The sequence below is a fragment of the Thunnus albacares genome, chromosome 18 (genome assembly GCF_914725855.1).
Source record: "Thunnus albacares chromosome 18, fThuAlb1.1, whole genome shotgun sequence".
In the NCBI taxonomy this organism is placed as follows: Eukaryota; Metazoa; Chordata; class Actinopteri; order Scombriformes; family Scombridae; genus Thunnus; species Thunnus albacares.
The window spans coordinates 28,675,090-28,697,676 of NC_058123.1; the positions used below are offsets into that span (position 1 = coordinate 28,675,090).

Sequence of the window (22,587 nt, forward strand, 5' to 3'; positions counted from 1 at the left end):
TTTCTTGTCTGTGGGCAGGAGTGGGAGTCCAACAGGCTGCCCATGTAACTAATTGTGGTTTGGTGAAAACCTGCAGCCTCTAGGCTCAGAAGCACTTGGACAGCAGACCAGTTGGCTCCGCTCAAAACCCTTACTTGTCCTTCTGTTGGTACAGAAATGTTTGATGTGTAGCATGTAGTTCCAGTACCTGGCCAGCAAAGGCAGGTGTATCCTTTGACGCCCTCTAAACATGTGGCACCGTGTTGACAAGGATCAGAGGCACACTCAGCTATGTCCACTTCACAGTGGTCACCCTCGAATCCTGTTTCACTGCAGTCACATTCATAACTGTAACACACACAAATTATTATCATTATTATTATTTTTCTTCTTTTTTTACAGCAGCATAAAAAATATCCAATGTGCAATAACTGAACTGGAAACCTCTGCTGGAATTTCTCAAATGACTAGTGCGACTGCCATTTCTTGAGGTTTAACTGTTTTGTGGTATATGTTAGAAAACATGAACATGCCTTCAGCTGGTAACCACCAGTTAATACAGACATGATTTAAGAAGAAGTACTACTAATGACTCCTAGATGACTCCTAAAAGTCTCTTACTGCGCGGGATTCCATTCATAAAGTCAGTTTTCTCTTCCACTGTGTTTAAGGTGACTGTAAGGAATCACTGTTTTATTAAGATGTTGAGAACTATTTTTGGGCATGTTTGATTGACTGGTGTCTCACCCTATTACAGACAAAGGTGGTGGTTAGTAAGGCTGCACCGATCCCACTTTTTCTCTCCTGGTACTGATTTCAATACTGCAACTCAGGGTAGGCCTGGACTGTATGTGTATCTGTTGATCTGGGTGGTGAGCTGCTGCATACAATTGTGCTTACTGGGATAAATAAAGTTGTATTAGATTGAATTGAATTGCTGTGGCACTAAAAGGTGGAATGGTCAGACATGGCCGATAACAGATCCACTAAATAAAGACAGGATTAGTCCTGATACCGATCTGGTGGATTGGTTCAATGCTTTCCCAGTGGTTAAAACCACCACAGCGCCACAGTCCCATACACACACTCCATACACAGTCTCTGAAACAGCAAAAACCTGCACAGACTTTTTTTCCAATTCTGACTCACACCAAATGCATATGTGACAATCAGTTTAACAGAGAAAATAAGGAAATGTGAATGAGGCCAGTTGAGATTATTCAGTCATGATCACAAGAAAAGAGATGATGATAATTGGTCTCAATAAATTGGCCTTTCATAGAAATCCAATGTGAACAGCAATTCAGAAATGAGTCTGAAGGCTTGCTGAGTAAATTAACACTGTGAGAAGACATACAATATGTGGGCCTTTCCACTCATAACGGTTCAGCTGCTGAGGAGCTGTCTGCGACGGCTCCTGCTTTACTGGATGGGGAAAGGAAAGCCACACCAAAAAATCTGGCTGTCCTAAAATGTCTAAGAACAAACCTAACAGATTTAACAGCAACTGGGACTTATCCCACAGGACAGGAGGATCTGAACATGGATCTGAACAGTCAAATATCTCCAAAAGAAGTTCAGTTAGTAAATATAAATTTCATCAAATTCTTCAGACTGTAAATCATGCAAAAGTTATATGGGACAATGATGCCAAACCTAAATGCATATTTGGTGGTCATCTCAATGTTCTTAGCCTATTCCCTAAACGTGATGAAATTAAAACACTGCTAATGGAATCCAATCTGTACTTTTTGTGCCTCAGTGAATCCTGGCTTCATTGTAGGATTCAAACCAATTTAATTGACGCCCCTGGATATAAATTCTTTAGGAAAGATAGAAAAACTGGTAAGGGAGGAGGGCTTGTAATCTACATAAGAAACTTGTAAGTGCACAGAAATGGAGTTGGAGTGTGATGTGAAAGACATAAAGAGTAAAACAGGAATTCCACAGGGTTCTCTCCTTGGCCCACTTCTCTTCAGTTTATATGTAAATGACTTACCAGAATCACTTCTTAGAGCAGGTTTCCAGAAGTATGCAGATGATACAGTCATATATATATCTGGTAAAAGTGTTTTGTCCATCTCTAGCCAGTTATCACAGCATTTACAGTCCATGATTTGAAAACTTTCACACTAAACATTAAGAAAACTGTGGCAGTTTGCTTTTCTTCCAGGAAATTAAATAAGTTAGGTTTTGATAGTTTTATCACATTTGCTAACCTTTAACTTTTCTATAAATGCCTAAATAACCAGGCTCCTCAGGTGCTCAGTGACCTGGTGGTTCTTTTCAGGGCTGCTGACTTAGTAACATGAGGTGCATCTACTGGGAATTGTAAGGTGCCCTTTCATAAATCATCACTTGGACAGATGCCTTTTTCTCTTAAGGAGATCAACATGTGGGACTCTTTGGAGGCGGACTGTAAGGATTTGCCCTACCTGTTCACCATGTCATGACAGACAGCTCCATTTTGGCAAGGCTCACTGGCACACTCATCAACATCAATTTCACAGTCGATGCCATCAAACCCGGGCAGACATTCGCAGGCGTACATGCCGACGAGGTCCTGGCAGGTGGCTCCATTGCGACAGGGACCTGACTCACACTCGTCTATTTCAACTTCACAGTTGACTCCTGGTTTAGAAGGGGAAAGTCAAGATGTAATTACTGTAAATATGAAACATTATGAAAGTGATGATGATGACTGTAGCTGTTGTTCAAATGATCAGTCACATTTTTGACAAATCAACACACGAACCACACTCAACTGCCCAAATTTCTATCACCGTGTGTCTATTCTGGTCTTCAGATATCAGTGATGATAAAAGCCTTTCTTTCCATTCTCCAAACAACCTGATAGAGTGACAGTGGAATGCAGCCATGCTCATAGAGCTTGACACAGAAGGAAAGGAGTGTAAAAAAAGCTAGATGGGAGTGTTTTCTCTCACTCTGCACGGAGACTTTATCTGAGCCGCAGATAAGAGGCCTGACTGAAAACATCTTACTGTGCACTTAAAATACTCCTCGTGCCCAGTTTATCAGGAACAAACAAAACACTTTGGTTTTAACAAACGATGGGGAGGAACAAGAAGCAGAAATAGCTCTGGAGGAACAAATAAATGCTGTCAGTGAGCAGAAAGTCCTTATGTTTTGAGATGATGATTAATGATGACATAATATTAAACTTCTTCATTCACAGTTTCGAACAAAAGTGCAAACACACCTGCAGGAGGCTTCTATCTCTGAGTAATAATGCTGAATACTATAGTTTACCAAGCCTGTTTTGACTTGATGTCTTAGTACCTGCAACACTGTAGATTGTGTTTTTGAGGTTCTAATTATACTGTACAGGTTTTTTCTCGCTGTAATCATTCTGTTCGCACTGTTCCTGTTCGCACTGACCCAAATGCGCTTTCAATGTAAGTGATGGAGGACAAAATCCATGGGCCTTTGTTTTGTTCAAAAATGCATTTAAAAGTTGATGTGAAGCTTATATGAGGCTTCATCAGTCTGAGTTAGTCATATCAAGTGGATATCTGCCACATTTAGCATCAAATTCCCTCTTTGTGTTTCTTCGGACAGTGTCCCTGTTGAGCTGTGGTGGAAGTATAGTAACAAAAAAAGGGACTTTGGCACTAAAAAAACTGTAACGTTGAAAGATATCTACTTGATTTGACTCATTTGGACAGCTTCCACATTTCATATTAGCTTCAGATAAACTTTTAAATACATTTTTGCACAGAAGGAGGACTGTGGATTTTGTCCTCCATCACTCACATTGTAAGTGCATTATGAAGGGATCTTCTAATGGTCAGTATGAACAAGAGGAATGATTACATTGAGCAAAACCTGCTCCTTTAAGCAATAATGCACTGCAGGTCTGGGTTTAGTTATCAGGCTAAAATTAACTAGCTCAATTTTCTGCTCTATTTTCATCAGAAATTCTAATGAACCAAAGAACTCAAAGTGTTTTATTTTTTACCGTAAATACACACACTGTAGTTCATTTTGACACTGTCCTGCTTCCAGAAATACTTACTAAAGCACCAAATGCGGATTCATCCGCCGCTGAAAATAGTCTCAAACAAATGCACTATTTCCTCTTGTTTGAGTAGTTTGTTAAAAACTACAGTGACCAGTTGTTTTAGAAAATTACCGAGAGTTCTTAATAAATGAAACTACATATTTGTGAGCTGTTTTTAAAGGTTTACAGCAGGGAAGTCAGAAATGCTGAGAGACAGACTAACTTGGTCTCTTCATGGAACTCGTTGACAGTAAGTAAATGTTGTACTAAACATCCATGTGGATAAATGTGTGTGTGTTTGTGTGTTTGTATGACTTTTGGATGTACCTGTGAAGCCCACCAGGCACTCACACTCGTAGTGGTCCTTCTCATTGATGCAGGTGGCGTTGTTCTCACAGGGTCGAGATGCACACTCGTTGATGTCAATTTCGCAGTTGTAGCCCTGAAAACCAGGCACACAGAAGCAGTGGAACTCCGCCACTCCGTCCATACAGATAGCTCCATTCTGACAGGGCGCTGATGCACACTCATCCACATCCTCTTCGCAGGTCTTCCCCTCGAACCCTGGTGCACACAGGCATTCAAAGCCCTCCGGTTGCAATATACAAGTCCCGTGGTTCCTGCAGGGTTCATCGATGCAGTCAGTCACATGTGTCTGGCAGTCCTGTCCTCCATACCCAGCAGGACACCTGCAGAAATATTCGTTCAGCTGGTCTACGCACAGAGAGCGAGGTTCGGAGCAGGGGTTGCTCTGGCATTCATCCACCTCCTCTGTGCAGTTATCACCTATGAGTCCATCCGGGCAGATGCAGTGGTATTCTGCGGTGCCAGGGGTGCTGGTGCAGTCTTCACATGGAGCAAAGGAGCAGGCATCATAGAGCTCATCACAGTTTTTGCCCATGTATCGGATCCCCTCTCTGGCACAGATGCAGGCGTAATCATCCATGGTGTCCACGCAGGTAGCTCCGTTGTGGCAGGGTGCAGACAAGCATTTGTCTGATGCGGCTGAGCAGAGGATTCCTAAAAAACAAAGGGAACAGTAGGGTCAGGTCAGTTCATACATGTTGTAGAGCAATGGTTCCCAGCATGGAGGTAAGGAGTCCCTAAGGGCCCCCAAGAAAAATTTGAGGGGTCACATACACATGTTGAGTATGAATTTCTGGCACAACTTCACCTACATGGAGAAGGAAAGACATCCGAAGGGGTTAAGACTCCAGCAACACTTGTAGTACATAGAACACCTTTATTATGAGACCAACGCATTTATTTGTCTGTTCCATGTGTTTGTATCTGAGGATCGCCTTGGAAAATGGGCTTATCCTCAAATTAAACACTGAAACAAATAAATAATTTCTAATAATTTTCTGATTCCAAGTTTTGTTGCTTTTTTGTGAAATACTACATACTTCCACTCTTTCTGAAATAAAGCAATCTCAGAAAATCATTGTTTGGTTGAGCTCACACTTGTAGGAATAACACTACACTTGGAAATTAATAGAGACACCACCTCCATTGATTAATTAATTAAAGATTAATTAATTAGGAGGAAAATAATTAAATGAAATTAATCCTTAGTCTTATATCTGAAAGTCATGAACTCTGAATATAGTGACCTCCATCTCTGATATAAAGGAAAACACAGAAACAACAACTTGGCAATAAATCAAGATATTTATTTAACTACCAAGGAAGAGGGATGAATGGGAATCACTGAATGGATGGATGCATGAATGAATGGGTAAATTAAATTAAGTTATTGCCAACAGAATGAATGAATTAATGAATGAATGTTATCAAAACTCAATGAGGGGCCAAGACTCAAACCACAGCATCAACTCTGAGACCGAGGCATGGTAGCACACTTGCTGGAAAGCAGTAAGCAAGGCAAAGCAGACTTAGTGATCCTTGGGTTGCCAGAGTGACAGCCAGATAAGAACTGTTGCAGTAGGCTCAGTGAAACAGCTTTGGTTCACTGCTTCTTAGAAGGATTAATCCAGTCTCAGACTAGCTGAGGCCACGTAGTGGACACGCATACAGCAGAGAGGTGTTTCAGTCATGGTGCATTCAGTGGTAGGCTGCAGAGTTGGATGCATGGAGCTCTAAACTAATCAGAAGAGTCCTTGGAAAGGTCTTTAAAAAATTTAACTACATGATAACAATAGGAGATTACAAAAATAATAGATTATTCAGATGTCAAACGGCATGGCTTGACTTGTGGCATAGACATCTTTGCAGTCATTTGCTTCTTAGTTGAGTCTCTTTCTCTCAGGTCCCAGTCATAGAAAAAATCAACACCCAAAATGCCAGACCATCCCGGCTGCAGGGCCGAGAGGAACACAGTGGTCAGCAAGGCAAAAAGCAGAAGAGGAGCAACAGCCTTCAAAGAGTTGTAGACATTTTTATAGTCTAGGAGGTGGGTTTTGAAAAAAATAGGATCCTTGGCGCTCTTTTTAGGGACTACATTGATTACTAATTAATGACTTTGTGTGGAGAGAGAACTGAACTCCAAATTTAAAGGGGAATAATTTTATCCCTGTCAGATATCTAAAAATTACATGCTTGCAAATTGAATTACTAACTTGTTCTGTAGTCAATGTCATCAACCTCATGAAACAGAACACTGTTGATTAACCACATAAAATATAGAATCAACCAAAACCAAAATCAATAAACCATTTTCTAATCTGTAATTAAATCTATTAAGAAAGCATTATCCTAGCAATCAAATCATAGCTAAATAATACACTTACACCAGTTAATATAAAATAAATCAGATGCAATAATATGTGACATATAATTAACAGACTTTGAAGCAGTGTTTGAATCTTCATAATATCAATCTAATTAATAGTTTTAAAAAAAGTGAACATTGGTTAGATAATTCCAGATACATATTTTTACACATTTTTAGTGGCATTAATGACCAATTCAGACACTTATTGTGCATAAAAGAAAAAGAGAGAGGAGGAGAGGGAGCAACTCAAAGGAATGTGGCTCCTCCCAAAATTTACGACCTAAGAGAGATAGTTGGCTAGCAGAAGAATGGAGGATAGTCCATCCAGGTTGGGCAATCTGTTTGTATCTGAAGAAAAAAACAAAGTTGTTAATTTCCAAAACTGTCCATTTTCTCTCTGTGGCTGGTGGTGAGAAGGCTGGGTTTTTAGTCCTGTTCATGTTTCCTTGACATCCTTATACCTTCAGGTCAGAGGTCATTGGGTCTGTGTGTGTGCTCCTGAACCTAGACACACAGACGGCCAAAAGGAATCATAATGTTTTTGAAAGAATTAAACTTTTCTTCATTTCCTGGGTTTCTTATCCCACACACTAATGACATAACCTGTGACAAGAATAGACCAGTCTACTTGTGACGAGGCTAGTCTAATTTCATAGACTTACTTTACTCTAAGGTGATGTCAAAAATGTTGGGAACAACTAATGTAGAGCACATCAAGAGCAGGACAACACTTACAGCAAATGACAAAACAAAGCTAAACAAAACATCAAGAGCCTATCATACAATTTATTTTTAAATTGCAGTAAATGCATCTGTTTATTGCTTTAAAATCAATACTGTATGTATTGTAATACTGTATGTAATGTACAACATATAGCCATATATAACTATTTCATACATACCAAATTTTGTGAATTTTGTCCTATATATGTATATTCTATATTTTTTTCTATAGTCATTCCATATATTTAAATTCTGCAATTCCTTCGTTACATAGTTGTCTCCCTTGTCACTGGTAGACTACAGGACTCAGATTGCCTTCACACTCACAAGAGATTCAGAGGAAACAGTGCATGCATGTAGTCCTCTGAAATGACTGTAGCTCTCTCCTACAGTCACATCAAAGTTGTATTTGCAATATAAAGTTAATGCAAATGCAAACTGTACATTTTCCACTGCTGCTGCCTCAGATGGCGGCTTTTATTGTGAAGCAGTCACAAGGAATGCAATATATTTGTCACTGAAGTGAGCGGTGCTGTAGTCTTGCTTAATGGGCATTTTCAGCTTTTTGTTTCAGCAGGTTGGCATTTCAAGTTTTTGCAAAGGAGGGGTGGAACAAGACCAGCCACTGTAAGGAGAACCAGTACACCTGCAACATGTCAGTGACATAAACAACAGCTCTTAACCATGTTATCTGAAAAAGGAGTGTTACCATCAGTAAGTACACATTTCGCCAGATCAACCAGAACTAAAATCATCAGGATTACAATCTTTAAAAAGCCTGTTAGTGCATGTGGAATCACACAAGTTTGGGGAATAATACAAATGTTTAATTAAATGTACTGTATATGAAATATATACATTAATGTTGTATAGTAGTCCTACATTAAGTGCTCCATCAGTACCCAAAAGTATAGAATACTAAAAATGACAGCTTGTGCTTCCCATAAAAAGAACCACACTCTACTGACAAGATTCATTCATTTAGATTTTGTTGTACTGCATGTTGCAAAATGCATTTAAAAACTGTTAAACAACTGTGTTGTTGGTATGAGAACAGTGGTTACTGACTTGTGTGGTCACTTATGACACTTGATGGTTTGAGCTGCTACAGTGTCAGTATCACATAATATTGCGCAATACATATAATATATAATATATCACAACAGCTCCTGACTCTGCCTTGAACTTCAGCCAACAGATTTACACTTTACTGTTGTGGGACTGTACATCACACATCTAATAAGACTTACCATTAACAGTGGGGTGTTGGGACCCTCCGAGGGTGCTGGACAGGGCCAGCCCCATTAAATATATTTAAATGAAAATATCTGTCTGAATTAGCAGCAACAAACAAGCGGATGACCTAGAACAACCAAGTGTGACTAAAGTAGGTTACCTGGTTTTAAACTGTTACTTAAATGTTACACTGTTACACTTATCCATTGATATTTCCTCTCATCTGCTCTCACTTCATTTGAAAAGACAGACTGTGTGGGAGAGTCTTGGCAGTGGAGTGTTAACAGTACAGCTAAAACATGTGCCAGTGTCTGTTTTGTTTTAAGTATAAATTCTTGCCTCAGGTCATTCCAGCAGCCTGTCCTGTGACCCCAACAAGTTGATAATGATTTGATAAGTGTCTACAGCCACACTGCAGCTCTGTGTGGCTATTCTTTAGTACAGTGCTGCTTTTAGCAGAAAGCTAACGCATATTAGTTTAACATGTCAGCATGCTTATGTTTACTAATTAGCATTACACACAAACTTCAGCTGATGATGATGGGAATGTCATTAGTTCGGCAAGTATTTCGCAATAAACCTAAATATCGACTAGTCAGAGGATCTCCAGGGACAGACCACCATTGTCATCCCTAAATCCTGCTAGCACAGCTAAAAACTTTCTGACGGCAACTGCCAAAGACTGCACCACCCGCCCTTTGTTATTTGATTCAGTATTGATGTGCTAATGTTGAAAACATATTAATGAACACCAGGTCTTTGTATTTAGATTTTCTCCAGAAAAAAAACAGTGACAGCCAGGCAGAGAGAGAAACCAAAATAACATAAAGCAACAAACAGAATGTGTCAATGTTGGTGGTTATAATATATTAGCTTCCACTCCTCACAGTGTGGAGAAAGAGAGAAAGCGAATGATGACAACAGAACAACAGAGTAAATAGTAGGAGTTTGGGACCTTTATGTGTCTGAGCCATGACTGTAAATAAAGATGGGCGTAGCGAGGTGTGATATCATCCGTTGGTTTGCATTGGAGCTGGTTGGAGTTGCAGCTTTTGGTCAATGACACCTTTTCCATTTGGAGCCAGGCAGGATTGTCCAAATAAGGAGTGCAGGGTGTTGCCTTTCACTCTCTGGAAACACACCCCGCTACCACAGACCCAAACTAACACTAGCTTACTGGGAACACTGATGCTGTGTCTCAAATCGCATACTTCTGTACTTACACTTAACATTTTGAGTGCATAAGTGCGTTCACACTGAGAAGTATGGAAAAATGCAGTGCACTGTGAGTACCCGGATGGTGCACTCAAAACAGTCAAAAAGTTGAGTGTGGAACTATGGACACTTCTCGCCCTCAATGGTCGCCACCTTGGCTACGTAGTGGAAGGGGAAGGACCATTTTTTCAAACTGGAAATGGCGGCCGAGTATGTTGTAACTACGGTGAACATCGACACATTATACAAATGTGTTTTTTAGCACTAAGCACCACTATACTGTTGTTGGATATAAGCCATCAGTATGTTTTTTGGGTTAATTTAGCAGTCTGTAATGATTTGGTAGCGCGAACGATAACACAAATGCTAAAGCTAACTAATGCTAATTTGCGATAGTCATTTCCGGTAAGTGCACACAGGCTGTGTTTGATTTGAGATAACACTACCCTGTAGAAATTCACGCACTACGCCAGTGAGCATATAGTGTAAACAGTGTACTACATGAAAGTGTACTAACAGAAGTATGTGATTTGAGACATAGCTTGAGTGCTGCATACTTGGGCTAACATTAGCTACTCTAGCTAAATTAAGCTAGCAGGACGGGTATCATTATCAAATAAAATTAAACTTGACAGTAGTCTGACTCAGTGCGAGTCCTAGCGACAAGGAGAGCAGCAAGTGCGCCAGCTGTCAATCAACACCCACATGGCAGACATCAAAGTTGCTATAAGTCTTCAAATTTTATTAACAGAGCAATAATTTCCAAAATGACCATCAGCACACTTAGAGGACCCGAATTTAGAGACTGAGACCATAATGACTTGTTGAAAAAAATGACTGACTTAGTATTTCTAGAGAGAAGTTGAGGCTTTTTGAATGGGAGTCAGTTGGGGCATCTAGTGGCCATCAGTGGCATTGCACTTTAAGGTATTTCTTTGTTGGCTTCAGCCTCAAGTCGAGGTAGTTGCTGCTTGGTCTGTGCCTTGGGGCCCATTTTCTCTGTCTAGGGGCCACTATTGAGATTGGGCACAAGTTCCAGTGTTAATGAACGTTTTGCCAGCCCAACAAGCTGTTTCTTTATTAGCTATAATTGTGTTTGTTGACTGAGTGTGCAGATAATGAGAGTACTGTGCATCATCTTCCATGCATAGCGACTCTCTGAGCATGCGCGGCCGTTCTGTATGTCGCTTTACAAAGTGGACCTGAACGCCATCAGAGGGGGAGGGGTAGTTAAGTGAAGATTTACAATACATACGCTGTCTCCGCTCACCAGCCAATGCCATGAGTTCTCTGTGGAATCAGTCCACATTCCTTTTATTAGGCCAATCTCAACTCCCCATCCACCACTCCCAGCCTCCCAGCCCCAAACACTTTGATCAGTGTTCTGTTTCCACATTCTCACTGAAGTGGAAGATATTAACAGTGAAGGGAGCTATGGAGGGGAGGAAGGGGGGCAGAGAAACAGAGAATATTTAATGAGATAAACGAGGAGTGAGAAAGATAGTTACTCTCATTATTTGTTGCAAAAGTTGGCTGTCATTGAGTTTTTCCAGGAGTAAAAGGGAGATCAAATCAGAATATCATAGAAATTTTGACAGTTTTTTTGTTGTTGTTGACCAATTCAAAAGGCTAAAACTCTCTAACACCCCTGTGTCCCTCCTATCATTACCTGGCAGAGGAGTTCGGAACATGAGATACTGCTAATCCTACTACCACTACTATTACTACTACTAATAATAACTAATAAGACTAATACAAAACACAAAAACATAATTTGTTAACTCCTCTTACTACAGGGCTGTAGTGAACTTCCAACTCAAGACAAAGTCTTGAATAAAGGCAAAAAGGCCAAAAAAAAAGATAGATTTTTTTTTCTTAATTCTTGTTATTAGCAAGAAAAGTTTGAATCAGTGTTGCCATTGAACTGCACCAGTGAATGAACATGCCGGTCAACCATCGGTGTAGTTCTTCCCTGCACATATGGAGACCCTGGATTAAGTCATGATAAAAGCTGATTGGACCGAATGATTGGATAGACTGTGGCTCTGTGGCACATGTTAACTAACTCTAACTACTGAACTGTAAATCTTACAGTTCAACATACTCCTTTCAGAAGAGTGTCTTATCAATTCCAAACTCCATTACACGGTTTATCATTATGTGTGCTATGGCTGAAAATAGACAGACTTGTGATATATCTGATAGGCTCTTAGCAGCAGGTCTTAGGCCTGCCAGGTAAAGGCAGCTTAGCTTTACAACTGTGGCCTGGCGTCGCCCTTTCAAAGCGGAAGGTTGTCATTTCCAATTTCCCCTCTGAACTGTGGACACTAACTGTGTTTGAACTTCACAGATTACAGTTGGCTCCAGGAGAGTTTTAGCCACCTGTAGACTAAAAGAGTTCCAGGTGGCTGACAGGGGTGTCAAGATTAGTTTCAAGTGGCCTTGATGTAAAAAGGAAACCAGGATAAACATGTTAACTGAGTGCTGAAGTAATCCTTTGCTTGCTTGATAAGAAACTTAGTTTAAGTACTGTTTGGTCAAACATGGGTCGAGAACAAATGCCACAGATGAGACCAAGCAGACAAGATTTTATATGAAATAAAAAAAAAAGTTTTATGATGTGACACCACTATGGTTACAATTTGATTAGATTAGGGCACTAACACTGGTTAGTTTTAGGGAAACATGATGTGGGTTTCAATGTCAATTTCCTTAAAAAAACAGGTTTGCAATTTTTTAAGCCTGCCCAAATGAGATCCTTTCATAATGCACTCACAATGTAAGTGATGGGGGGCAAAATCTACAGTCCTCCTGTGCAAAAATGTATTTAAAAGTTTATCTAAAGCTAATATGAAGCTTCAGCGTCCAAATGAGACAAATCAAGTAGATATCTTTCAACATTACAGTCTTTTTAGTGCCAAAGTTCCTCTTTTTGTTACTATACTTCCACCGCAGCTCAACAGGGAAACACTGTCAGAGAAAACACAAAGAGGGAATTTGGTGCCAAAAAGACTGTAAATGTGTCAGATATGCATTTGATATGACTAACTCAGACAGCTGAAGACTCAGACTGCATTTTTGCACAAAATGACTGTGGACACACAGTGGATTTTGGCCTCCATCACTTACATTGAAAACACATTTGAAGGGGATCTTTTGATAGCCAGTATGAACACATGACTGCTGTTTTAAGACTGACTTGAAAAATTGTGAACCCGTCCTTTAAGTGTTAGGGGACCTTCCTTGTCATGGTTACAATAATAACCACATGGTTAAGTTTAGGGGACGATTGTATTCATGGTTTTTAAAAAACAATGTTGACTGTGGGTTGGAAATGGGAAAGGAACAGTGATCCCCAGCATTAGAATCAGGTGTTTTGTTGACCCATCCATCCCTCCAACCTCCTCCCTATGTGGACTTTGTTGCTGATTTAAATCACTTTGCTCAATGATTCTTAGTCACTGAATATGTAGTTTGTTCAGTTGGTGATCAAACTACAAAGTACAGTTCCCATGTGGACCCAGCAGCACCTATTTCAGGAGGAGGAGCAAGTGAATTTCACTGTGCTACTCTCTGGTGTGACTGTGATGAAAGATTGAAAATTTAACTTCATGAAATGAGGTTCCATCTGTCTAAATCAACACAAATAAAAAATAAAATCTTCAAAAGCTTGTATTTTCATTAACATATCTTAAATAATCAACGTTTCCTGTGATAATTATTGTATTTTTCTAGTTTTGTGAGTATTTAAATCTTCAGTCACATTTTGTTCTCTTAGTTTTGTATCTCTCTTTGGCTGTCATCATACACACCCTTTCTCTCTTCACCACTTCACTTTTCCTTATCCAACCCCCACGTCTATTATTCATCCTACTTTCCCTCCCCCTCTTTCACCCGAACAAGTTTCATGGCCTCCCTGACCTCCACAGCCTTTCCATGTTGTAATCCCTCCGGCCTCTTTGGGCCAATCCCCTTGCTCCTCTAATCTCCTGGTGGCAAGATACCTGCACAGATTACAGCTTCAAGCTCCAACCTCTAGCATATGTCTGCTCTGTCACCATATTCTCCGTCACATACTCTTCTTCTGTAACTTTGACCTCCCATTTCATCAGGTTCCCATGCCCAAACCTCATAAAACTTGGCACACTTGTCAGAATTCCCAGGGTTTGGTAACAGTGGAATAATACTGTAGGTGGCACTACAGTGATAGTTGAACATGTTACAGTATTTCATCCATGCTGTTTCATGGTGATTCACCAGATTTTATGCAAAATAAGATATGCTGGGGTGACTGTAGTTTATAATTTAGTTAAGTTGTGGTTATCAGATATGGTGTTTAGAACCAAGTTTATACAAATCGACCGATTTGACTCAATATTTAAAGATCCCCTCCAGACACGTATTAAGACAAATGAAAATACTCTGTTTGGAACAATATGTGTCTAATATGATTTTTCCACCCCCAATTACCACTTTAAAATCTTTAAAATGACATATTCTCCTTCTCCCTCATTAAAAATACAAGAATATATGAATATGCAAATGTGTGTCTGTTCAGAAGTTTTCCTGCTGGACACAAGATGTCTCCTACTTTACTGTAAAGTCCATTCTCAGTGTTTGTGCACCAGTGGCTTCAAGTTTCCACATTACACTTGCGTAAGTTGCATGCTGGACCATGATTGGCTTCCAAACAAGTTGTGATGTCACAAGTCATGCTTGTAGACCCACCCCTTAAAATCTGATTTACAATGAGCACAGAAAAACCTTCCACTTTCAGCAGATGGGTGTGAAAACTAACTCTGCACATAGATCATTCTGCACAAAGAAGCTCAAACATCCAATCGAAGGAAAAAGAACAAAAACATATTTTTGAGTGGAGGAGGACTTTAAGATGTCCTTTAATGATGAGTGTGGCCAGCGAGATTTAATCTCCAACTTGGTTTTGGTATCAATAACACACCAAGACTTGTTATGATCATACAACATTTCTACAAAAAAAGCTTAGTACCAATTAATATATGGCTGACTAGTAATAAAGTAATAGTACAACATTTTGGGAAATATGTTTGCTTTCTTTCTGAGAGTGAGATGAGAAAAGTCTGTGTTCAGTACGGAGCAGGAGTCTGGATGTAGTTAGCCTACCTTAGCATAAAGACTGGAAGCAGAGGGAAACAGCCAGCCTGACTGTCCAAAGTTCACAAATACAACTACCAACACCTCTAAATCTCACTGATCATGTTGTATTTCATTAGTTTAATCCAAACAGAAATGTAAAAGTGACAATTTGTGGTTTTAGATGGAGTTATGGCGCTAACTACATACAGGCGGTTGTTCTCACAATGAGGTTACCAGCTTTGGTACCATCATGTTTGTACAGAGACCAAAAAAAACCAAAACCATTCTCACCAACTCTAGAGATGCTGCACAGAAGTAGTGGACAAACAGATACAGTACATTTTGCTTGTCACATGTTCCAAGTTTCAAAGTATTTAAGAAAACACATCTCCTGCAGTTGTTATGCAGGTTGCATTTAATAACCTGTTGATTGCTGTCACTGTTCTTTTATTTCTTACAGCAGATTATTTCTTACTGCAGATTTAAAGTGGAGCAGGAACCCAGACACACAACATTACGACCTGTCCTGTCATTGTAATCCACAGAATACACACACAAGGTTGATCCTGACTGTTCGTGACACACAGAAAGCAGGTCAGACAGTGACAGCCAGGACAGGTGTCTCATTCTCCTGACACAGTTAATAAAGTCACAGCCAGGGTGTCCTGTAACTGAGAGGCTAAGATGCATGCCATACTCCTGTCTCTCTCCCCTTGTCTCCTGTCTGCCTCTCTATTATCAACTGTCCAATAAAGATGAAAATGTTATCTTTCATACACAAGTGTCTTCTTCTCAGATCTACAGCTCACAGTACCACATCACATGGACCCACAAACACAACCACCTTCCAGTGTACACATACAAACAAGCAGAGCATTCTCTTTATCAGACACATCCCCTCTCTCAGTGATATCATCCCTTAATCTGCAATAATCTGACTGTCATTTGTCTCTGACCTCCCTCAGAGACAGATTAGCAGCTAATCTATTTTTTGTTTTTTGAAAATCAAATGTATGAAGTGTCTCTAAACAGACCAAATGCCAAGCTTTTTTTTATAGAGTGCTGTAATAAAAGAGTCACTCAGTTCCTTTAATTAGAACGATGAACAGCAGCATTTAGTCACTGGAGCTCATTATGGACACTTAACACACATTTGATATGTTGTGTCTGTACATAAGACATTGTTTGTTAATCTTATTTCCTCAGGCATGTAGTCCAGGCACAAAGTACCTGCTGCCACTTTACAGAAACTTGTGCAGTGGTTTTTAAACTGAAAGATTTCACCCCCCTATAAACTAAAGACCATGGTAGTCTTCATCAATAGGTACAGAATGTGTGTCTACCTATATCTGGGACTGGTTTTATTGTTAATCTCATATGGTTAATCTTATCTGTCTAATAGAATGTTCTGATCATGTTTCAAATGTGTGGTCTATTCCATTCCTGTTCTCCTGTGTACATGCCTGTGATAAAAGAATGAATGTTTCAAAATGTAGTCTGCATTTACTATATCAAAGCAAAGATTCCTTAATTGTTCAACTGCAAATACCTGAAGCTTACTGCTTTGCTCACTCAAGATGTAAAAAAAAAAAAATTCTCATCTCGCTTCAAAAATCGAAAAAGGGTCCAAAATCCACCAAATTGATTGATTGATGAATCAGTTTTTCTTTTCTTCCATGTCAAAAATCTGTCCATCTTGTAAATTAGATGTCATTTTTGCAGTTTCAATCTTGATAGGCTTGCTAGTGCACAATCATTCTTGTACTGTCCCCACATCAGTGGTAGAAAGTTACTAAATACATTCACTCAAGTTCTGTACTTAAGTACAATTTTGAGGTACTTGTACTTTACTTGAGTATTTCCATTTGATGCTACTTTATACTTCCACTCCACTACATTTCAGAGGGAAATATTGTACTTTCTACTCTACTACATTTATTTGACAGCTTTAGTTACTTTTCAGATGAAGATTTGACACAATGGATAATATAACAAGCTTTTAAAATACAACACATTGTTAAAGATGAAACCAGTGGTTTCCAACATTTTTGGCTTTTGACGTCTTACAAAAAGCAGTGTGTAGTCGGGGTCACATTTCACATGTCTATGAGTTGTTAACAGCTCCACCAAATAGTTTTTTTTCCCTCTGAACTTCTCACATGTTTTCATTTCAAGAAATGTTCAAATGATCCAATAATTCACCAAAAATCAAAGATTAGAGACAAAGTCCAAAAACTGAAAACAGATTTGTGTATCAGAACTTTGTTTTTTCTTCTTTCCTTGATTTGATTTGATTTAGTGATTGGGACAATGTGCAGTTTTAAATATTAAAGATGCACTGCACCGGAGTTAGCTCGAAGCTAATTTGCATCCTCATTCCCCCACAATCAAAACATACAACAACACAATAACAAACAGTACAAAGCAAAAAAACACACAGAACACACCATACAAAATACAAAGTTACACACAACAGCACATCACATACACCCACAATGTCAATTAGATATATGATTAATCATCTCACGACCCCTCAGATTTGCTGACCTTCTGGAGGTGCCCACCCTCTAGGTTGGGAACCACTGGACTTCTAAACTAGCTAACTGTATATAAAGTAGTTGAAACTAGCTCCACCTTCAGCAGCTACAACAGTAACATGCTGCTCTAACACTGATGCTTCAGTATTAATAATCTAATGTCATATATAATAATATATCAGTCAGAGGGACCAAACCACTACTTTTACTGCAATACTTTAACTACATCAAGCTCATAATACTTATGTACTTTTACTGCAGTAGGATTTTTCATGCAGGACTTTTACTTGTCATGCAGTATATTTATATTTATTTTACTTCAGTAAAGTATCTGAATACTTCTTCCACCACTGCCCCACATGAATCAAACTTAAAGGGCAGATTTTGTTCACTTGTAGCACTGATTTTGTCCACTTTTGTTTGTGTGTCATTCATGCACACAAGAATGCACATGTACATTCTTGATATACTATACTCACAATACACATTTGTGCTGATGTTGTCCAGCTATTCCACAACATAGCAACGTGCCAGAAAAGGTAAGAAAGAAGACAAGCTGATAAAAATGGATGTAAGCAATGGAAAATATTTTTTAGAATTGGCTTTACAAATGTTTTACGAGGAAGGTATGTTGTGTGTGTGGTGTGTTTTTGTGAGAAACACTGAGGGTAAATATAACTTTGCACACAAGAAACGTCAACAGGGTATGTTAAAGTTCAACTCCACATTTTTCCCCACAGTCATGTACCTGCAGTGCCTAAACACCAAGGGCCTGCCCCACAGTTTAAGAACCATTGTGCTTGTGGAATAATAATATTCATTCTGCATTTTACACACAGCTTGATCTGCAGAACATATTAAATTACTGCATGTAGTCACAGTATATTATCTGTTATATCCAGCTAGCAGAGGCTTCATTTACATAATGATAATATTAGGACATTCACTGTGGCTGTAATCACTGCTATCATTAGCACCTTTGTGTTCAAAAATGTGAATATTTTCATTAAAAGTGACTCTTAAATAAGGAAACAAACCAGTTCACCTAATATAAAGGTTGAGTCATGCACATACAATAAACTCCAAACATATCCTATGATAACAACTGAAAATATCAGGGTTTTTTTTCCCATTTATATGTTGCTACACCTATTACAAAATTACTGCTAATTAAATGTTTGGCTCATTTAGGTGTTTTACTTTACGTGAGTTTTGCAAAATATAAAAAAACATGTTTATTTGTGTACAAATACAAATTGAGTAACACACACGTGTGAGGTTAAGTGCCAATTGTCTATATGAAATATTTTTTAAAAACAAGAAAAAAAGGAAGATTGTATGGAGTGATCAAGCTGATGTGAAATGTGGATAATGTTACTATCTGGAAAAATACAACACAAATGTTTCATGTTAACTGTTCTAACTCCTCAGTCAGTATGATGTACAGTTCTTTACATGACATTAAATCTAAAGAGTCCATTCTTTGATACAATTCAGAGAGTTTGCATCAAAGTAATTTTGCATCCACACAGACACCAAGAACTTCTTGGTGACTTCTGAATAAAATCTATATTTTTAAACAGCACAGAACTATATCAGTAGATCTGCTGCTTGAGTTTTCTCTAGTCTCTTCTTCAACTTCATGGACCTTTACTTTAAAAAGTATGTCAAAATATATCTATATATCTAAACTTTCTGGACAGAAATTATTATATTATATTATATATTTGACCTGATTCTGAAGCTCCATGTGGACAGATATGGTTGAGCTTCTCTCCACTGCTCGCATCCCTGTTTGCTCTGTTTGAGTATGCATGACTGAGAAGCGCTGCCTCTGATTCTGAACCAGTCATGTGTTAAATCTGACAGAAAGAACTTGCAAAAACTACAAATAACTGATAGGATTTCTGTCCTTGAAGCCACACCTTCTACAATAAATGAGCCAATCATAAATCAGCTACTAATGTTAATAATAATTTTTCAGTATTGTGAAAATTCACTGGAAATCAGCCAATCCCCTGGTCATTGTTCTGTTGAAAGTGACAAACCACCCCCAATTTGTCCCCATCCATTTGAGTCTCTTAATATAGTGGAAGCACAAAACAACCCAATAAGCACCTCCCTAAACCCACTTGCACACCATTCACGGAGCAGCATCTCTGAGCACTGATGACATTCCTGAGACCTCCTCTTGATACTGTTAGACTATCCAATAAATGCTAAAATGTTTGCAGTAATATGACTTTATTAGTCAGTTAGTGTACTGTAGTAGTTCATCCTTTAGTTTATAAGGAAGTCTTTGGATATTTATGTCCCAATAATAACTCTTTCCATGTAACCTGTTGATTTCACAGACATCGATTTCACATGAGTCTCCTTTGGGATTTACATTTCCTTCAACACTTTAAGTACAATTACACAGAAATGATCATCCAAAATGAAAAAACTGTCTTCTAACACAGGAAAAATAACAGAAGTGTCTTTCTACTCACCCCATTTGAACATCATCATCGTCAGCAGCAGAGTCTTTAGATTCAAATGAACTCTACCCAACTCCATGGCAAAACCACTGACCTGGGTCTGTACACGACCACAAGGTAATATGAAGAAACAGAAAAGAACAGAACTGAGAAGTCCTAAAGGACTGACATGCTGCTGTCTGATGGAGGCGCTCCCGGCTGTGTTGCTGTTGTCCTGTGTTTAGAGGCTGGCATTCTACACACCGCACATGCCTGGCTGTTAATGAGAGCAGCACTGGACTCAACAGACAGCCCTCCCTGCTCTGGACTCACAGAGTGTAATCAGCCATGAGAGCAGAGAGATGACAAGAAAACATGAGCTGGATTAACACCTGCTAATACGGACGCTCACTTGTTGAGCTAATGTTTACACTGTGCTTTAAGGAAACATATATATATATATATATCAAAAGACAAAGTCCAAAAGCATTCTTATATCATATATATATATATATATATATATATATATATATATATATATATATATATATATATATATATATATATATCTTATATACTTATATCAAGTAACAATAATTTTCATTTTCATTCTTGATTAATAGATCAATTATTTTGTCCGTAAAACATTAGAAAACAATGAAAATCACAGTATCCTATGAGACTCAGGTGACATCATCAAATTAAATCTGTATGTATTTGTGTGTGTATATATTTGAAAACCTGGAACTATCTAATGTTTGGGCTTTTTGCATAAAAAATTACTTAAACTATCATTTTTTTAGTTATTAGTTAGTTATCCAATCATTTTCTTTTGATTGACTAATCTATTCATCGACTAATCATTGCATCTCAGATCTTGAGTATATTCAATTTCAGGTTATGCTCAATTTAACCCAACTAAATCTGAACATGTTCTTAAAAAATACTTAATTTACTTAGCCTGTGTAAATGTAGGTATGTGCAGTATAATAATATACTACTGTTATACTACACACACCTACATTTACACATTACAATATTATATGATGATAAAAATAGAAAGACAAGATAAAGATAAGATAACAATGTGCCATTCTCACATGGAAACTTTTGAATGACTTTCCCTGTCTTTTAACATTTTCTTGATGATATAAATCCAATAATTTTAATTTTAAGTGAATTTTAAGTGAATTGAAATGATCATAACATTAATTTACTACTGGACTGCTGATATGACTGAAAACAGTTTTCTACGAGTGTTGACATATTTTCAAAAACATGCAAGAAAATAGTATTTATATGAAAACATTCTTCTGTAATTAAAGGTATGCAGGTCTTGTCTTAGGGACCCTACAGGTACATGCTCTGGACATCCTAGTGTGAACCAATCAGCCTCTGGCGTTGTGTTGACTTGTGCAGTCCAGTGGATCCAGACCAGGTTTTAGTCACTGGCTCATTAGTGTCCTCAGCAGCTTTGGTGGCTTCTTTGTAGTGTGGAGCTTAGCGATTCGACATCCATCACTTTAGCTTGTAAGAGACTTGTCCCCCCCTTCACTCCCTCCCTCCTTCCATTCCCTGCCCCTCCCTAAACCCCAGCTGTGCCTGACACCCCACAGCCTACCGCACAGATTTGCACCAATGAACTTTTTGTCACCTACAGTAACTGGCGCATGATCAGGATACAGTGCATTGTGCATATGGGTGCACTTGTGTGAATGTCAAGACTTAAACAGATAGATGTTCAAGCCAATCACACAAAATAAGGTCCCTGAGATAGACAGTACTTGTCCTGATATCCTGCTCTGGACAGAGAGACAGACATTGACATTTTTAGACCCTGTCTAGCAGGCAACAACACCTGAGTACATCTATTCATCATGATTTATATTATGTGTTTGTGTGTGTGAAGATGCAACTGTATGCAGGCTTATCCCTTACGCTGGCCCAACAGGTCAGTGTAAGGGATAAGCTTCAACCCCACATGACCTGTCCCATGTAGACAAGTTGGCATTTGAAGTCGGTCAGTAGTGCATGGCACAAATACAGACATTATATCAGCCCTTAATCATGTGAAGAACCTCCGGTTAAGTGATAAAATGTATCAACTCCAGCAAGATTACAACACTAACTCAGACTCTGAGTCACAGCTCTGTTACACATTCAGCACATGTTCTTTCCTAACACTGACTTAAGTAGCCTACATAAAGTAACTAAATGCAGTCTGTGATAAGGTAAAGCATGATGCATGCTCTGCTCCACAGGCTGCTGTTGTTCTGTCCTTGAGAGGTTTCTTTTTTAATCAGTGATAGATAAGGAAGAAGGAGTGAGCAACAGAAACGACAAGTGTTTTTAACACTGTCTATTAGTCATGGACTGTGTCATCCCAAAGACAACGTTCCTTGCATCTGTGAAGTCATCAGCTGTTTTGTCCAGAACATTCTATTTTTTGGTGTCAGCATTACAGACAGGTTTCCTGTTTACCATGAAATGAGCTGATCACGACGTGACTCTCTGTGCCATATGCAAAATGACAGACATAAGTTATGACTGTAGCAGGGATATATTCAT

General features: G+C 38.8%; 1 protein-coding gene across 1 annotated transcript in view; it reads right to left on the reverse strand.

Moving 5' to 3' along the window:
* Window positions 1-20,280, reverse strand: part of crb2a (crumbs cell polarity complex component 2a) — a 33,627-nt gene extending 13,347 nt beyond the window's left edge. Inside the window, exons 1-4 of the mRNA XM_044334642.1 lie at window positions 20,053-20,280; window positions 4,328-5,020; window positions 2,415-2,610; window positions 188-327 (exon numbers count right to left, since the gene is read on the reverse strand). Of these exons, the coding sequence (XP_044190577.1) occupies window positions 188-327; window positions 2,415-2,610; window positions 4,328-5,020; window positions 20,053-20,119 (1,096 nt within the window). The 5' untranslated portion in view covers window positions 20,120-20,280. The remainder of the gene's footprint in view (window positions 1-187; window positions 328-2,414; window positions 2,611-4,327; window positions 5,021-20,052) is intronic.
* Window positions 20,281-22,587: the final 2,307 nt, after the last annotated feature.